Here is an 18,967-nt window from a genome sequence, read left to right as displayed (position 1 = left end):
TTGGACAAAAACAATGATACATCCGATATTTAACCCTGGGCTTACTGAACACTCCGATACTGAGGCCAACAAAACTTACATCTCTCAAAAATGGACTTTCCCACGGCCATCTTTAATCAGAGGGAGGCCAGAACCTTCAATTTGGCAACCCTGTAAAATGTGACAGCCGGCCAATGTTACTCGGAAGACAAAGTTACTCGTATTAAGTACAAGGGTGAAACTACAACACTCAAACAAAAACTCGGGAATAATACAAGCTCAAACAAACCTCTACGAGCAAAAACTGAACAGGCCTAACCTAACAAAAACAGTAGAACACACAATCACTAATTCCTTCACTGTAACATATCTCCGCAACAGAAAAACAACAGAAATGTAACACCTTCTAATTTCTAAACCATGCAAAATTATCAAGTTTCTCGCAGGGAATACATAGTCACCAGCACTCGCCATTATTTTAGGCTTGTACATACATGGGCTATATGCACACAAAACAAATATTTGTACATATGCATATCGTAATTACAATGTATTGTCTGTTGAACAAAATCTTGGCAATTATGTCGTAGACTGCTAAAATGAAGACGTTGTACAGAAATATGTACAAGAGATTTATTTATTTAAACTCTGAATGTAATACTCGCTCATGCTGGTTTATCACATCCACAACCATTTCGTACGTCTTACTTTTGGAACTTTAAGGCGAGTATGTTAGATCTTCCATCATTTAAATATTTAGTTGTTAAAGAGATTCCAACGTCATTCCGAAACCCTAGCAAATAAAATAAGGGCAAACTACACATTATTGGTAAAGTTCCATACTGCGTATGAAATGCAAAGTTGGCCTTGTATTTCCTGCTTATTTCCAGTTATTTATATTTCTATTGTTGATGTATATTTTCCACTTACATAGTAATGTCAATCCTCTGTCCAGATTTGGAAAAAGAAAAACGTTTTACACAAATTCCCTTGCTTCTTTAAGAGTCAAGATCAATTTTGCTATTCGCGCCCATGATATGCAGCTTGATGTTTAGGCCGGCGAGACAGCGTTGCCAAAGTTCAGAATTCCGGCCTGGAATAAAGCTGGCTGTGACTTTCCTCGTCCACCTCGAGTATCTAACCTGTATTACCATACTTTTGAACTTCAAATGAAGCACTGATATTTTACAAAACGCATCAGGGAGCATCTTACTTTTCTACGAAAGCTGTCAAGACATTTCTAAGATTAACTACACACAGGTTTCAAACTTCTTGAATTTTGACCTGGCTCGGACGAGAAAATTACGTGAGACAGCACTTGCGTCAGAGGTGAAGTAAACGTTAGGGGTCTTGCTAAACGATACGATGGAATTAGCCTATCTGTGCCAACGAGACGTCATTATATACAAGTAAATTGGGTTAGAAAAGGTTGCGAGGTGCAGTATTTTGCGCATACTTCCCTTTCGTTTGAGATGTTCCGCACGCGCTCCTGGTCGCATTTCGACGCAAGCGGTTCGCGCACTTCCCTTGCACGCGGATACACCTACGAAAAGACACATGGACGGGACGGGTGACAAAATAACGCAAGTATACAAGCAGCGTATTCACGGAAACAATGGTCCGCTATTAAGGAGGAACGGAAATGCCTGGTGATCCGATTCGAAACGAATAGTGTATCACGATTTAATTAGATTTGGCGCGAATGTTTGGCTCAGAACAATCGCTGACGCTAGCGTTCCTTCTCTATTGTCGACTCTTGTAGACAATTGTCATTTCCTTTCGTCGTCGGTTCAACCCGAGAACAAAGCCTAGCGGGAGAGAGTGTGCGTCTGTCACCGAAAATAACTCCGAGCTTGTCTTCGGCCGTAATTCATTGAAAAGCCTGATGGGAAGGCTGCTTTTCCGCCTATTTCTGCCCGACACAAAGCCTGGCGCTGTCTAACATCTGCAGAGTTAAGTATACCCGATAATACCGACCCAATTATCTTTTCATAAACACGCCTTTTCTTCTCGGCGTAGCGTAACCTCTCCTTCCGTTGAATGCGATAACTAAAGGATCACATACGTCCCTGGTAATATTTATAATACAGACTTTTTTTTTTGTTTTAATTCCTTCTTTCCAGAAGGCACAAGCTTCTTCGTCCTCTGCTAAGGGTGTTTTTAAGCAAACGTCTAATTGGGCATGGAACAAAAGGGGGACATTCCAACCGTTCGTTGCTCAACTGTCGGTCGCATTCCTTTCTTTGTGGTTTTCGATGTAGATGAAGCGAATAGTGATTATTATACGCCGAGGTCTTTGAATCTTTACCTGTCTTCGTCGTTTGAATAGCTCTTGAAAAATTGCCCGTGTTTCCTGCAGTTCCGTACTTCTGTACGTTTCCACCTGTTTAGGATGGCACAAGCCGCATTCCTTTGGCCCAGGCACGGTCGGATGTCGGTGGAGATGTAGACGTTTGTCTTTTTCCACGAAAGACATGGCAGCACGTGACATGTTAGCAAAGGTTATTAAACTAAGAATTGACGTTAAAATAAGTTTCCGAAAGTTTTTGCTCATTTCGTCACGTATGAATGTTATAGAATGAACTTCCATTACTTTGGGCTTTTTATAGTTCATTGGCAAGTAGATTGAAAATAATGTCTCACGTGTGTTCTGCATTGTAAAATGTTGACTGGAGACTCAATTTTGGCCACCATAAGAGAAAAATAGAAAATGAAGACCGTGAATGTTGTTACAGTATTTACTATTATGGTTAACGGTACTTAATTTTATTGATTCCAGTTTAATGAGAGAGAGAGAGATAGATACGTAGATAGATAGATTGTAACTTACAATTATACGAGCAGCTAAATGTGCCAAGCCCTGAATTTTCGGAATGTTTTCAGCAAACTCGTATAGAGTATAGTAGGTCATGTATAGCTAACGAGCGGCTAGGGATAGTTTTAGCAATTTGGGAGATACGTATATTTATAGGGTGACCATAATATTTTGACCCAAAAACGGGACATCCCAAGGAGGTCAGTTTACTCCCCCCTCCCCCACCTCCTGAAAATCTGTTAGATGTAATTATAAAATTGTTATTATTTATTATTTATTAAAGGATGGATTACATAAATGATACATTATAAAGAATTACTGAAATATGATCTCCCGTTGTCAAAAGGTATTAATTATTATAATCTCGGAATGGCTTACATAGTTTCTAGTCCTTTCTGATCAACGCAACCTTTGATGTTAGTCCTACGCTGAAGTTGAGTAATTCCAGAAGTATTTATTAGAAGAACCAATCTTCTTGAGAGCACCTTTATTCTTCTTCAACCGTTTATAAATCCCCCCGAAAACCTTACTCTACATATGAGACACACAACTCTAGATTTTTCTTTTGAATTTGTGTTAAGACGCAGTAACTTTAAATTCTTGTTGCAATTCCGTAAAGAAAATGATAATAAATAATAATAACAAATAATAATAATAAATGTAAAAGAGAACTTTAAAATAATATGCAAGCTACACATTCATTTCATCACACAAATATATTTTTCTATAGTATTCATTTCCACTACTTTCACTGAATTTTCAATATTCGCACATTTTTATCGCACTTTTCAGTTTGTACCTTTATCATCATTGTTGTTTTACACAAAATTAAGTTTGTTTTAAAAATGTAGAAGCAAGTATATATATAAAATAAATTAACATTTGTAAGATGCATGTAAGTAAATCGTTTAGAAACAGTTCATGAACTCCATCTTGTGCAAGGAATTACGTAAGATTGACGAAACTAGAAATCTTGCAATGGAATGACCTAAATTTTGCCATCTTATTATTATTATTTTTTTAACAAACAGGAACAAACACTTAAAAGAGTTTCACATAGTCAAATGTTTGTCATCGATTTCAATGATGGCATTCTTATATCGTGGGCAGATTCACATTTTAATATCTAATATGTTACTTAAAGGAATAAAATCTTCTCTGGCAGAGATGCAAAATGCCCCCTTGTCCTGAGGATACTTGCATCTAGTGAAATAAATCCCAAACAGTGTCCCTTATCAACCCCTCCGTGCTCAGTCTACAAAGGGTCGCCCATGTGGCGAGATTTATATTGCCACCAACCTTAGACTATCTACATTACCATCCCTCCCACATTTCTCTCTTTGAGTGTGTTGTGCTGTGTTAGTTATTAGAGAAAGTACATCCACCTTATACTGTTAGAAGTTTCCGTAAAATTTAGAATATTCTACCGTTAAAATTTAACAGCCTGCCTGTTAATTTATAAAAACCGTGATGCAAACTCTTTTTAATTTTTAAATTTGCAAGAGGATAGATATTGGTTAAACATTAAAGCTGCGTGTACCACTTTATGCACAGTAAGGATAATCGGGACTGTACCTACAGTTTAAGTGGGATCCGAACCACTATGTGCCTCCACCGGGTTACAAACCCGGGACTCCTTGATTACAAGGCAACGACGCTAACAAGGCGCCATCAGGGAGGCCCTTAATATTTTAGAAAAAAAATCATTATAATTATAGTATTATAGGGTAACTAGGTGGCCGCGGTGGCTAAGTCGGTAACGCGTCTGACTACCATGTTAAGGGTCCCGGGTTCGATCCCCGGCCGGTTCAAATCCGGGAACTTTTCTAACGTTGGAAGCGGCCCCGGCGCCCACCCAGCGTCGAATAACATGGGTACCTGGGGGAAACCCTGGTGGTAAAGGCGGTCAGGGGCGTGATGCTGATCACATCACCCCCACTCACGAACGAATCAAGAAAGTGTGGGGCGGCGTGATGCTGATCACATCACCCCCACTCACGAACGAATCAAGAAAGTGTGGGGCGTTACCCCCACACCCCCCTATACGCCTTTTTTTTTTTTTTTGCATACAGTGGACTTACAACAAAATTTCAACTTGCGATAAAGATTATGATAAGGTATTAAAGAATTGGGTCTAACACATTTTTTTATTGTTTACCAATGACATTATTAACTAATATTCTTAATTTCAGTTTCAAGATGAAATCGGCTACGAAATAAAACAAGTGGGTTCATATTTCTGTTACGAAATTCCACTTTTGCAGTAGAAGCTGAAGCTGATCACATCACAATCAAAAGTGGTATTAAATGTGATTCTTAAAGAAGTAGAACATTATGTAAAGAAGTGTATTGGTACCCAACACAAGTGAGTGAGTGGAAGGCAGTATAAAATTAAATTTTCACTCAAAACATAACGGTGACTGTGTGTTTCCCATTCGGAACTCTGATAACATGTTAATTGCATTTTCATCTCCAAGAAAACGCAGATATGTTAGTTTCTATTAAAAATTTTACTGATATTGATTCAGCGCTTCTTTTTTTTACTTCGATTTTCTGCCACTTGTGGATAATTACAAATATAAGAATGAATCGTGGGTGATAAATTGAAAGTGATGGACAGATATTCACACACACAAACATGGAAAGGACAACACAGGTCCTACAGAGGATCATACTGCTGTGAGTCAATATGCCAGAGCTTCGTTTGCCTGCAAAATGCGTCCAGGGACTACTGTGAAAGCGAGATTGACCTTTGAGTGCCTTCCGAAAAGGTCATCCTATACTTTACATTCCGTTTATTGTTATTGTTGAAAACGTATTCCTTTATTTGTGTGTCGTAAGATATGATATTGGATAGTAAAGAGCACAATTATTTTTAGGAAAATTGCCGACCTCCGTGGCGAAATGGTTAGCACAGACCGCTACGACGCCAGGGGTCTCTGGTTCGAATCCCGGCCTGGACATGGGTGTTCTTTGCGAGTGTTCCTTCATCAATTCCATCATTCACCCTCATCGACAAAACCGAAGTAAAATAAACCAAATCAAATTACAAATTGTTCGCGTAGTTCAAACAGTTGAAAAGTGGTTTTTGTTTCAATAATGTTGAAACTAGCATAAAATAAGCAAAAAAGGAACCGCCACAAATTCTTGCGCCTAGCCTCGGTCCTACTGTGCCTAAGACAAAATCTCGTCACTACTTTGATGATCATTAGTATCAGTGCATTCAATTGACTGTGTGTAGCCAACTGTTCGAGATGTCAGGATGTTAAAAAAAATCGACGAACGTGACAATTCAAACGACAGCAGAATCGGGCTTCCAAAGGATAACATTGAGGCTGGTCACCAATTCGTCGATTCAGCCGGAAACGCTTCATGTGCTGAGGCAGTGGGCTTTAGAAGGGCAAAAACTGCTGACAAGGGGCTCCACTTTTAAATCTCGACGATGTAGAATTTTTCTGCTAAACCAACAACCTGCGCCACGGAGAAATGAGGAAAGATTTTTTTTCGCATGGACAAGTCGTTTCCTATTTACCTTGTGGACTGAATGGAAAAGAAAATAAAGAAAAATATGACGAATAGCATTATGTCACAAACATATCGTGCTTGATATAGTTGGAACTCTCACAAGCTTGATAAATTTCAAGCTACTGGCAGATGAAACGGAGATTCGAAAATATTTCCTTAATATTCCATTGGAATGCGCAGCTTTTTTTTTTTTTAAAAAAAGAAAAACTTATGAGACTCGGAAGAAATGCAAATTATTTATTTTTTATTTATTTATTGAGAAAATTCCAGATACAGCACAGATGGCCACTTTACACTGAAATTGTCAACAATGAAGAAAGAAAAAAAGTTAGAAATAACAAAATAACAAAAATGAACAGTAAATTAACAAAAGATAAGGATGGCACTATTTGATATTATTTACAATCATTTCTTCTGATGGAAGACCGAAAGGCATACACCGAGCAAAATATATAAATTCTCGATGGGATGCTATTATATTGTGTGGGAAGTCTGTAGAAGAGAGATTTTTTTCCCTTTGGATTTCTAGTCTAGGCCTTTTTGTGTAAAATAAGCTAGTGTTACGTGTTGTGTGCATAGGTACTCGAAAGGGGAATTCCTCAAGGAGTGTATTGCAGCCGATTTCGCCACTGACAATTTTGTATAAATAATTGAACTGATTCTGCAAACAGCGCTGATATGTAGTCTGTAAGTTTAGAATAGACAAGAGATGCGGAGATGAAAAATTGCATAATGAGGGAACCCTGTAAAGAACTATAGCTAGGAAGATGTGAAAGACTGAATCGATTCTAGAGAGCTGAGTGGGACACGCCATGGACCAGACGGGGAAGCAGTATTCTATTAGCTATTGGGGAAATGAATGACCTTATAAGGTAAAGGCAGAAACACAGTCACAGAGACATTTTGCGTTGCAATGACCCCCATCGGCTTTAAGCGTGGTCGTTTAAACCAGTGAGTTTAAATGGGTACACAGAGGGGGTTGAAGAGCGTCTCTCGATTCTCCTTTTTGGAGGGGGGTATTGTTCTGCTTTCCTCTTAGAGATTTGCTTTCATTTATCACTATAGCGGCACAATCTTCGGGTTCACAGTTTCTCTTGTTTTTATACCCTTATATTCTCGCTTCTGTTCATATATTATATATTTTGCTTTTTCGTCTTCTTTTTAAATAATTACTTTTCCCCCTTTATTTTGTGTTATTTTCTTCTTTATCTCTCATGGTTTGTATTCGCGACGTAGAAATTTACCTGAGCTGGGCTGTTTTATTTATGAATAGAATGAAACTAATATATCCATGATTCAAACCCTGAATCCATGCTGAATCATGAAAATCATAGGCAGATCTCAATATAATAATAATCTAATTTCAGAAAACAATTATTCTTCCCATATGGAAGTTTTTACATGTACATAATTCCCCATCTACTTCTTCACATGAATTGTCCGTTGGAGAAACTGATCAAATACGTCTGCTATTACGCTGTCAACTTCCACATCATTTCCCCAAATTCACCGAAATAACAAACTGACTGTGTATCTGTCTGGACGTTAACACTGAGTCATTGAGTTTCCCAAGTGGGCCCGCGCCCTTTAAACTGTACATACAGTTCAGAGTTGTTGGACATGCATGAGATGTACATTTCTTTGGAATGTCCAATATAGACAAGGCTAAAACACAAATAATAATATGGTATTAGTAGACCTATGAGTTTTAGGTTCTAAAAAGTGCACTTTTAGGTTCTTAAATAAGCTCTAAAAATCTTAAAATAGGTTCTAAAAATCCTCAAATAGGTTTTAAGAATATTAAATTAGTCTCGAAAAATCCTGAAGTATAGGTTCCAAAAAATCTAAATGGTACAAAATTCTTGAAAATTGCTGATTAGATAGATTCATTAAAAAAAATCACAAGAACCGTCAGGAGTTTTAGTAGGTAGGTATATATAACAACCAAATGTTAATTTCCTAACCAAAGTTTCAAAATTATCCACAAATTATTGTATTACTATACTTTTGCTGTTAGCAGAAGTTGCTTGTTGGTATGAAAATGAATTACGTATGTATAATTTGCTGTACAATATCAGGGGTGGCTGCTCACTAGGAATTCATTGAATTCCTGGAATTATGCGCGAATTATTTGCTCCGAGAATTATGCTTGAATTTTGGTAAAACATGAAAAAGAGGTACAAGCAGATGTTTTATCTTTATCTTTTAATTAACTTTCAACTGAAACGTAGTCAGTGCTGAAACGTGAATGCTACAAAAGGACCGAAATGACCCGAAATTGAGTAAGACCACACGTATCAGAAATTTGCACCTTGGCCGCCTCTGTGTGCAGGTAACAGTGGCGTCAGACATTTTATTTTGTTTAGAGCTTTGAAAGTTATCATAGATTTGGAGGGGGGGGGTCGACAGAAAACATGTTTTAAACACGCCAGTCATTGAATTGTTTAGTTACTAAACCGAGCAATACCTCAGAGATGTAAAAATCCTGTAAAACCTAAAAAAGGTTTAATTTAGGCACATAAACCTAAAATAGGTTCTAACAAGCAAAATAGGTTATTTTAGTAACTATAAAATTTCCTCAGTTGTTGCATTTTTTAATGAAACGCTGACAAAACTTGTTATTTCTTATTTACCTGTGAAGGAAAAAATAGGTTAAAAACCGAGGTCTTGTAATAAGAATTTCTATTATGTTTATCTGCATAAGTTTCATTCCATCTCTTCAAGTTAATCACAACCACGAGATTGCATGATCAAATTAATAAGAAACTGCCATATTCATATGAAGATCGTACTAATCATAAAATTATTATATTATTAAAAGAAAAAAAATTGTATAAATACCCGAATAATGTCCAAATTAGCATTACCCTTAAAAAATTAAATTGAATTATTGTTGTTTTCAGTCAACTTTATGCACAGATAGGCTAATGAGGACTGGACCTACAGTTTAAAGTGGCATCCCAACCACTGCCATGTGCCTTTTAAAATTAATAGAGAAAGATAAATTGCAATAATAGAGAATGCATTATAGTGCCAATGGATGAAAGTTAATAGCTAAAATGTAAAGTTTGTAACACTGATGCTCCAGAAACAAAAATTAGTAGGGAAGCGTAAGGGGCAGGAATATTTTCTAGGTGGCACCCACATTTAATATACCACTTAATACCGTACTAAACTGCATATTTGGACTAAAAGAGTACATATTTTATCTATTTTTTCGGGTTTTCTAGGGAGCGGCGAACAGATCGATTCGGGAGTAGCATTCTCCCTGTCCCCCGGCGCCGCCACTGGAGTTTAGCAGAAAAGTTTGGGTGGTTGCGTTGGATGGGAAGTTGACAGAGGGTGTGAACAAATCACTCTACTGGAGTATCTAATACTGAACTATTTTGTGGCACAATTCAGCCGTTCTTGCCAAGCGACCGATGTCTCAACTGTTCCACTGCTCTCGCCGTGAGCTCAGCGCAACGTTTAGCGAAAGCCAAACGAAGAACATGTGGTTCACATTCAGGAAAACGGACGCGAGGATGGATTTACAAAAGCCGGAACGGCGCCCGAGGACAGAAATGCTGTGAAACAGAACGCTTAGAACAAATATGTGTACGCAACGTCCATGTAGTGAGTTTGTCGTTTAATAAACGAGCTGGTAACATCGCCGCTTTGTTTTGCCTCGGCGGCACCGGCTGCGCCATGACAGCGATACTGACAGTGTTGCCAAGCAGAACCGATGGGAAATGAGCTAAATAACGGTAAAAAAAAAATACTTTTAACAAAATTCAGAGTAATGTCCCACATCGCCTTATAATTATGACCTTGCGGTATAAAATTATTCCTTATGCAGTTGCAAGGCTTCTTGCAATATTCTTGTGAATTTTATGCCAGATATGGACTAAAAAGAATAATTATACCAGTGGTTCTCAACCACCAGTCCGCGGTCCGGTAACAGGCCCTTGCATTTATTAGAGAGTTTCTTCTGAAAGTTGTCATTTTAGTTTGCGCGTCAAACTTTGTAGTGAAAATATTCTCAGGAGAATAGAATTTTTCGGTCTTGAAAATGCAAATGAAAACCATCACTTACACACAGTGTCGGTGATTGAGTTCCAAAACTTGGGGGGGGGGGGGGGGGGGCGTGCGAAAACTAGGGGAGCAAGGCGGTTTACTTTCCCTTGGTGCATGAGGTTTAGCATAGTGCGGGGGGAAAAGTAGCAAGAAGTGGGGACAACTGCCCGCCACGCCCATCTAAACGCCGCCACTGCTTACAAAATTTATTTAATCATGTTGACCTCAGGAAACTACAAGATTTCATTGGATCCAGTGATTGCCTTTTAATTTCAATGTAATTATACAGCGTGTCCGGGTTAGAGCTATAAAAGAAGAAACGGTCCCAAAATCTTTTTGACCAAGAATTTATTGGGAATGAAGGTGTAGCCTGATACACAACATCTTGCCATTACACATCACAAAATGAGAGACACTGGCTCGTCACTGTCACTAACAACGTCAATACACTTCTATATGGGCACCCTTAGTAGAACGACATATAGTCTATTCAACTTGTACTCCAACTCCGTACACTTCTCTTGTGGAGTCTACTACGCCATTTTCGTTTACTGTGCCCATGCGCATGACACAGTTTCGTGTTTTTCGTAAATGGCAACAGATGGCAGTACCGTACATACACAGGTTTTGACTGTGGCAAGTATTCGGAAACTGTAGCGCATGTTTCTTTTATTATAGCTATAAGCCGGACATGCTGATGCTGCACATACGCTGATCAAAAAAGGTTTGGAATATTGTTACATTAGGTACAAGTTCGTAATATTTATTAAGCAATAGGTGATAGGCAGGGTGGCATATGTCGGTGAAAAGACGAGAACGTCCACCCAACAGATACCATGTGTTCTTTCATTCCAAGGTCGTGTCTATCACTTATTGTCTAACATAACAATATTCCGAACTTTTTGTGAGAAGTGTATTTATCAACAAGCCTAAACTAATCGAACCGTATGATTATGCCATAATTTTATTTTTTAACGTTCAATTTCAAGGGTACAATCACCGGCAATAAAAATTAGATATAGTCCGCGCGTTTACTTCGTTAACGTCCAAGAACTGAAGGAAGCCGCCGCCGCGAACGTGGGTGGGGTTAAGCAGCGGGCGAGTTGTTTTCGTCCAATCACACACAACCTTCAGCCAATGGGCGCAGCTGTCATTCTGCTCGTCTCCTCCACGTGGAGTCTCAGACTGCGGATACGCTGTTGCCGTAGTGTCAATTTGTTGCTTGCAACTTCAATGTGGAGACCTTTCTCCTTTCGCCGCTGGAGAGTAGATGTGGCAACACTGTGCGTTGAATGTGAAATGTGATTGTTGCAGCTGGTGGGCACGCACCGTGGACTCCAAAGCCAGCCGATCGTTAACGAAGCTAGCGCCTCGACTAAACCTAAATCCTGATTTACTCTCTTCCCTGTACGGCGATATACGTGTTGCCTAACTCTACGGCAGTGGCAGAATTTGCCAATGAAAATCTGCTATCAAAATTCACTCATCGCCGTAGAGTTAGGCAACACACACAACTCGACGCAAGGAAGCAAGTATTTCTGGGTCTAAATGTTCAATTTTTTTGCCGATGATTTTACATATTAAGTAATGCGTAAAGTTAATGCAAAAGAGAGGTACAGGTATTTACGAGTAGAATTATTGGGATTCGGGAATCGACTTTGAACACACTATATATACTCGTAGAATACAGATTAATCTATGCTGTGCACATGTGCATGTCAATAGTTGTGAGATTGGAAACTAATAAAAATTAATAACTTTAATGCTGCAAATACTGAATAATATATATGTTTCTTTTGGTGCATGTAATACAAGACCGTATTTGCATGTGTGGAGGATCAGGACTAATATCAGAGTGTAAACTTTTAGACCAAGTTTTGTCAGATGGTTAGTTATGTTGCTTCTTTTATGTTTGTTTTTTTTCACGAATTTCATATAGCTCATTTCTTTCTTTTCGTGGCCCTTTGCAAAGCATTTTTCTCAGGCCAGTGACGGCGCAAGGGATGTGGGCCATTAAATTACTCGCACACACTGTATGTGCGCGCTCGAATACAATCTCTTCGAGCTAATGCAGCGAGCAAGACTTATTAACGCAGGCTTGCAATGATGTAAAGCCTGAAAATAATTACAAACAAGATATAATATATATTTATGGTTAGCTCTTTTTTATTCGTGAGAGCTGCCCTGCGTTGCGTTGTGGCATCTTCCATTATTGAGAGACGGGCGGAAATGGTATAAAATAGTTTTTCCATTTATCACTTCATAATTCATTGTCTTTGTTGATTGATTTTAAATTTTTTTTGTGTGGGCACGTATGGTCATTTTTCACCCTTCAGTGTTTATCGGGGAAATAGTCCCTTATGTTCAACTCTCACCTAAGTTAGAAAAAAAGGGGCGAAAAGCCCCTTTGGGAAAAGTTACAAGTGCAAGATTGTAAAGTGACCTGAACAGGACACATTAAAAAGGTAAGAATACGCAAAAAACTTCATCACAGACAGTGAAAGAAACCAACCCTTCTTAAAAAGCTAGAAACGTTTCTGAATACACTGTCGTCATAGGATAAACAGCTTGGAAGATTAAAAGCTGTTTATTATTGTCTTTGCTGAAATGAGGTTAGTGATGTAAATATTTCAAGTTATAAAATAATAATATAAATGACGTAAATCATGTTTCCAGAGTTAAATTTTCTTGCAAGACAATGATGACTTTGTGAGAAAATAATTTTCGTAATTATTAAAAACAATAAATGTCACTTTGCGAAATGTTATTCTTCTGTTATCTACCTGCGGTACCTCCAAGAGTTGACATTCCTCCTCCTCAATAACTATACTCTGTCCCAGCTAACTATGCAGTAGTGCGGCATAGGAGGAGGGAAATCGAGTGGTGAAAGCACAGCGTTGCCAACCGTACGGTCATGACTGTACAATTTCATGGCATGTACGGACGTACTGTCCAGAACTTAGTTCGTACGCTAAATGTACGGCTTATCCAGTTTTATCCCTAATATTTCGATAAGAAATTCTTAAAGCAAGCGTACGGACCTGGAGACAAAAATACGGTCCGTTTGCCATGTGCGTACGGTATTGTCCCTTTAAAAAGTTTTCAACGCTTACAGAGCGAAGCAGGGAAATCGGGTAACTCAAGTCGCCCATTACGCAATCCCGTTTCTCACTGTTCATTGGTGGAGCCGTCTCGTTCGCCTGGTCTACAGTTAGCTGGTACAGGGTATAAGACAGTAAGATGAGACATCATGATTCAGCTTCATGATACGAATAAAACTTTCTAATGATTTCAGACACGAAAAGGTTCCTTCACATGCTGCAATCGAAACTGGGATTTTTGCAGAGGTGACAGCTAGCTCGCAAACGGAATTATACAATATAGGGCTAGGATGGGTGTGGGAAGAGGGAATAGAGGGGAGAATTGATATGCAGATGCTGGGGGCCATACGTGCCAGACTGGAAGATATTACCAAACAGAAACTTTTGGCAGAATGCAACACAAAAATATCGTTAACATCGGCGAAAATAGTGGATACGGATCGAGAATGGGGAAGGAGGAACTACGTAGATTTGTGTGGGGCAAAAGAAAGGTCAGGATTGGTCTGGTTCAGACTGGGGAGATGGGCACAAGTTAAACTTAAACGGGAGGACGGGAGCGTAGAATGCCCGTTATGCGGCGAAGACGAGACGAAATTTCACATTCTCCTCCAGTGCAAAGAAACAGGGGAGGCAAGACAAAAATATATCAGGGGAATGAATGAAGATAACATTGAGAATATAATGAGAAGCGTTATTAGGAGGTAGAGACCGAGAGGGGGGGAGGCGCAAATAAGGAATCTGGGAACTTTCCTACACTACGCCTGGGTAAAGAGAGCAAAGAAGCTCAGTGGGGATAGCGAACATGTGTGAAAGGGGGAGGAGGGGGAGGGTTGCTAAATAAATAAATAAATTTCAGAAAATTTAGGAATCACTCAGGTAACAGTGCAAGTATAGGGAAAGATTTGAAATAAAAATAGTGTTTGTGAACTCCCGAGCAGTGTGAAGGTGGAAGCAGACTAAAAGGAGGAAGGATGTAGGGAAAGTACACGAAAATTTTTCACTTGTATGGTATGTATAGCTGTAAAGGCTCATACTGGAAATAAATTCTATTCTATTCTAAACTGAAATACCATTTTATACAAAATAAACGAAGTGCAACGCTGAAGAGTTTTAGGCAAAATTTGCATTTCAGCTTTCAGGGTATCACAGAATTAAAAGTTGCAATAGATTCAGTTCTCATAATTCAAGAAATATTCTTCCGATTCTGGTAAGAAAACACTCATCTCTTTCAAAAATTGAATTTTGTACGATAAGCCTGCGTGTTCAACAATGATTCTGTCCAAGGCGATGGACGTGAAAGAACCATTACATAGGAACATCCATGCATGCTTTATATGTAATTTTATCCCACTACTTAGTCCTGGATTTAGAAATTAAGATTGGACACACAACCACGTTGCAATAAAGCTCTAGTTGTTTCACAGAAATGAATAGCGGGAGGGGCAGGACACCTAACATATCAATTCCTAGCCTCTGGGTTAATCCGACAGAATGAATTATTGTAGGAAATGAATGATTGTAGGGAATAAATGAAATAACATTTCCTCTGCCTAGGTCGACACTTGGATCTTGAACGAGAGTCACATACACATAATTAAACTAAATTAGCTTTTGTGAGTCAATTTTGTATTTTAAACATAAAATGTGATAACATGTAGAACACACCACTTAAAAAACATGTAAATTGCCAAACTCTTAGAATTGAATAACCTTATTATTCGCTATTTCATTAACGCCCGTTGTGGGGCGAGGCGTCCCTTTACCCCTCTAGCTACGTCACTTGTGAAGGCCCCTTTCCAACTCGCCCTAAATTTTATAGAAACTTTTTAATAACAAAATGTGCTTGTAAAAATAGATGTGTGCAATAGGTTACTGCTCACACACTGAGCAAGTTTCGTCACCCTTGAGTTGATCCAGCCTCCTACCACATAGCGATGAATCAATTTGCGTACATCATCTCATTCTAATTTTATCTTGCGCCGCTTTTCTACCTATTGGATTGATCGCAACGATAAATTATTGCAGCAACAGCTCCGCCGGACAATAACAAAATGCTAGTGTGGCCAAAAATGGAACCAAATTTGGTTCCAAAAGAGCGAAGTTGGCCAACGTGTTCGTTCACGTGAAACAGGTAAAGGGAAGAAAAGCCTGCGTACCGTACAAAATAGGTATAAAAAAAAAAACAAAGCTCAGAAAACAAAAGAACGTGTTGTGGACTAGGAACAACTCGCGCGTGCTGGCCGTGTTCCAAAGGCACACACCGATCTAGCTTAGCAGACGCGCGGCCATATTTTTGTGATGCGCTGGCTCGCTCTCCCTCCCCCCCGCCTTCACTGACGCATAAATGCTCCGATCGCATCTGCAAACACTGCACAGCATACTAAACCCTTCCTCGTGCACGTGCTCTACATAGTTCTCCTAGGAAGCATAAACGGATTCGACTTTTATGTACGAGTTTTGACAACATTACTACATGCAAACAAGCGCTTCTATAAAATCGCATGAAGGCAAAACATGGATTAAAAAACAACAGTTTTTGTCTGAGAAGGACTCTCGCATAGTCGAATGGTTAGGATATGCCTTTGGTACGAGAGGTCCAGAGGTCGATCGCAGGTGCACCCCAAAAATAAGTGGAGAATTAGCGGTAAGTTCGGACGTTAGATCACACACCCAGGTGATCGAATCCGGGTTTCCAGCGGATTTAGTCAGATCATTGAGGCTTCCACGAAGAGAGAAGCTTATATTCATTGTTATCCAGGGTAGGCTACATGAACTTATTTTCAACTGGTTGTGTCTTTACGCTTAGTTTGGATGAGAGTCTAACCTTCGAAGGGGCAGTGAATGCACCCCCACATTGCAATGCGTTCTTGTACGCATGTGCACGAGGCTTCAGCACATTTCATTGCGCAGTCGTACAATGCGAATGCAGTATTTGTGAAGGTCTCCCATATCGCACAACGCGAGCTCAACCTTTCATTCTAGGCAGACGAGGAATGCCTACGTTGTTAGGTTTGGTTCTCTTAGCATAAATACATTGTAAATGTATTATTTATGCTATAAAGAGAACCAAAGTTAACACGCCTAACCTACAGTAGAGTCAAGCCAAGAACCGGTGTACAATGACAGCGCACAACTGTTATTTTTGCAAAATCCTCTTTCCCTGTTGTTGCAGCTTGATGTCCAAAGAGGGGACAGCGGTAGGTCTATTTGGTTGTTTGACAGCGAGTTCCTTCATAGGTAAACGCGGCAACAGAGGGTCACTGCCATAAAGGCAGTCTCCACGCCGGATGCAAGCGCGTCTTCACTGTAACAACTTAGGCATTTAGCCTAACAGTCCCGGTATTCTTGGTTAGTCAGTGAACTGTGAAAAAAAACTAAAACTACATAAAGTAAAAAAAATGATACGCTTACCTTTGCCTTGCATCCCCTTTTGATCCGCGAAGGCCGCCGATTGGCTGAGCGCCCTGCTGAAGTGTTCGTCGACCACCGAAGACACGTCGCCGGAGTAGTGGGTGAACACGACGCAGTTCGCGGACACGTACTGCGCTCCCTTGTGCTCTGGGTCGCCGCTGTCCGAGTCTTTGTCCGTTGCACACTCTCCGCCGGACGCAGGCGTCGACGACCTCGACGCGTATGGCACCAATTCAATCGACGGCGGTTTGTACTTCTGCAAAAAAGAACAGACTAGAACAATATTCATTTGTTTATAATGAATTATAACAGCTTGTTTTCCTTAAGCTAAACCTATACTTAAAGTAATGAGTAATAATATTGAAACATTATTTCTTTAAAACAGAAGCTAATGGAAGAAAACAGGTAATATTGTATATTAGCTTACCCATTCTTTTCAAAATGCTGCATATTAAAGCAAGCTGTAAACTTTATTTTTGATCTACGAAAAAAATATTTTTTTTGCAGTGTTTACACGAGCACCACACAAAGATAACTGATCAATAAAAATCACACAATTCAGTGGTGTAACTTATTGGGTTTAGGTCTACGGAGGAAACTGGGGTTGATTCAAAGCTTGAAAAACAATACAAGATCATTATTCTTTACGCATCGGTGTAACATACCGGTATGCAAACAAGTTGCTGAACACACACACACACACACACATATATAAAATAAAAATACGCCTTTCTAGCCACATAAAATTACATCAACAATATAGAAACTGAAGAAAAGGCATGGGACCGAGGCCATCCATAACCAAGTATATGATTCCAAAGAAGAACCTCAAAAATGAAGAATGACGATAAACAGGACAACGCTGGAAAGCACAGACAGGGCAACAAATTCATCATGAAAAGCACATCGAATTTTTTATACTTTTAGTAGCTACATGTGTGAGATTAATGTACTTGGTAGAGTAAATTACGAGTTTTTGAAAATAAATCTTTTAAAATGTATTCCTAAATGGATGAGAAAAGGTGTGTGTGTTACATAATACTGAACCGTATAATCTGCGTTCATCTAATCTAGTGTAAACTTTCACTTGGTTAATACTACAGGCAAATTAATGTGGTAGCTACACGAGTTTGTTTTAAATCCACTTTATGCGTAGATTGGCTAATCGGGACTGGACCTACAGTTTAAAGTGGGATCCGAACGTGTGTCGCCACAGTGTATCGAACGCGGAACCCCTTGATTTGACTTGACTTTGGATTCTTTGATATTAGACCAGAGGATAATACTTTATAAATAGAGAAGGAGAACACGTTACATGCCTAGATTTTTACTTTCATCTTGAATACGTATAATTTACTTCCAAATACTTGAATGTCAAAACTATTATTAAAATGAACTAATTCAAACAACTAATACTAAATTCCGGCTTGTAAGTATAGGTATAAGTTTTCTTCTCGGTGACTTCCAAAGTCACCAAAGATGACTCCCCGAGTCATTTGATGCACAAAAAATACATAAAACTCATAGCTAAATGAACTTCAAGCAATATCCATTCCAGTAAAATTCTTGGAATGCTACTTTCCTCAACAACTTTAAGTAAAATACATTAAGAACAGTTTCCCCTGACATCCATCGCTTTACAGAAAACTAACTCATAATTAACTTCTTGAGGCTCGCCACATAACGTCAAGGTCTTTAGGTGCTGCCACCTTTCCCTGAGTTCTCAAACCGCACTTTGCCGTTCCGAAGGTCTAATTATATTGTCCTTGTGTGTTCCACGCCGAGCAATGAAAACCAATTTTTATACGTGTTGGAGATAGGTGCATGGACACAAAAAGTACACACAAAAGAACTCGTTTAAGGAATTGTCGAAACGACTTTGGTATTTTCGAATTTGGACAGCGATAGCGTATTAATATAACCTGTTCCTTGGCAATTGACTCGCTCAGAGAGGAATGTCGCTGTTGGTTTATTTTCCGAAAGTCCCTCCCCCCGCCTCCTCGTTGGCCCCCGAAGCAGTGTTTCCTCTGTTGACATTCCGGTGACATTCTTTTACACGTCTTGGCAATTTTGTCCTCGA

The 18,967-nt window shown here is 39.2% G+C and overlaps 1 protein-coding gene across 3 annotated transcripts in view; it reads right to left on the bottom strand.

Annotated features, from left to right (window-relative positions):
• LOC145978838 (transcription cofactor vestigial-like protein 2) overlaps nt 1–18,967 on the bottom strand; it is a 142,453-nt gene that overhangs the window by 76,422 nt on the left and 47,064 nt on the right. For all 3 annotated transcript variants that reach the window (XM_083111729.1, XM_083111722.1, XM_083111735.1), the window contains exon 2: nt 16,888–17,143. In XM_083111729.1, the coding sequence (XP_082967855.1) occupies nt 16,888–17,143 (256 nt within the window). The remainder of the gene's footprint in view (nt 1–16,887; nt 17,144–18,967) is intronic.

This window comes from Lepisma saccharinum, chromosome 1 (genome assembly GCF_977018435.1).
Source record: "Lepisma saccharinum chromosome 1, izLepSacc3.1, whole genome shotgun sequence".
In the NCBI taxonomy this organism is placed as follows: domain Eukaryota; kingdom Metazoa; phylum Arthropoda; class Insecta; order Zygentoma; family Lepismatidae; genus Lepisma; species Lepisma saccharinum.
Note: the sequence above shows the minus strand (reverse complement) of the source record. Positions and strands in the feature narration are given on the sequence as shown.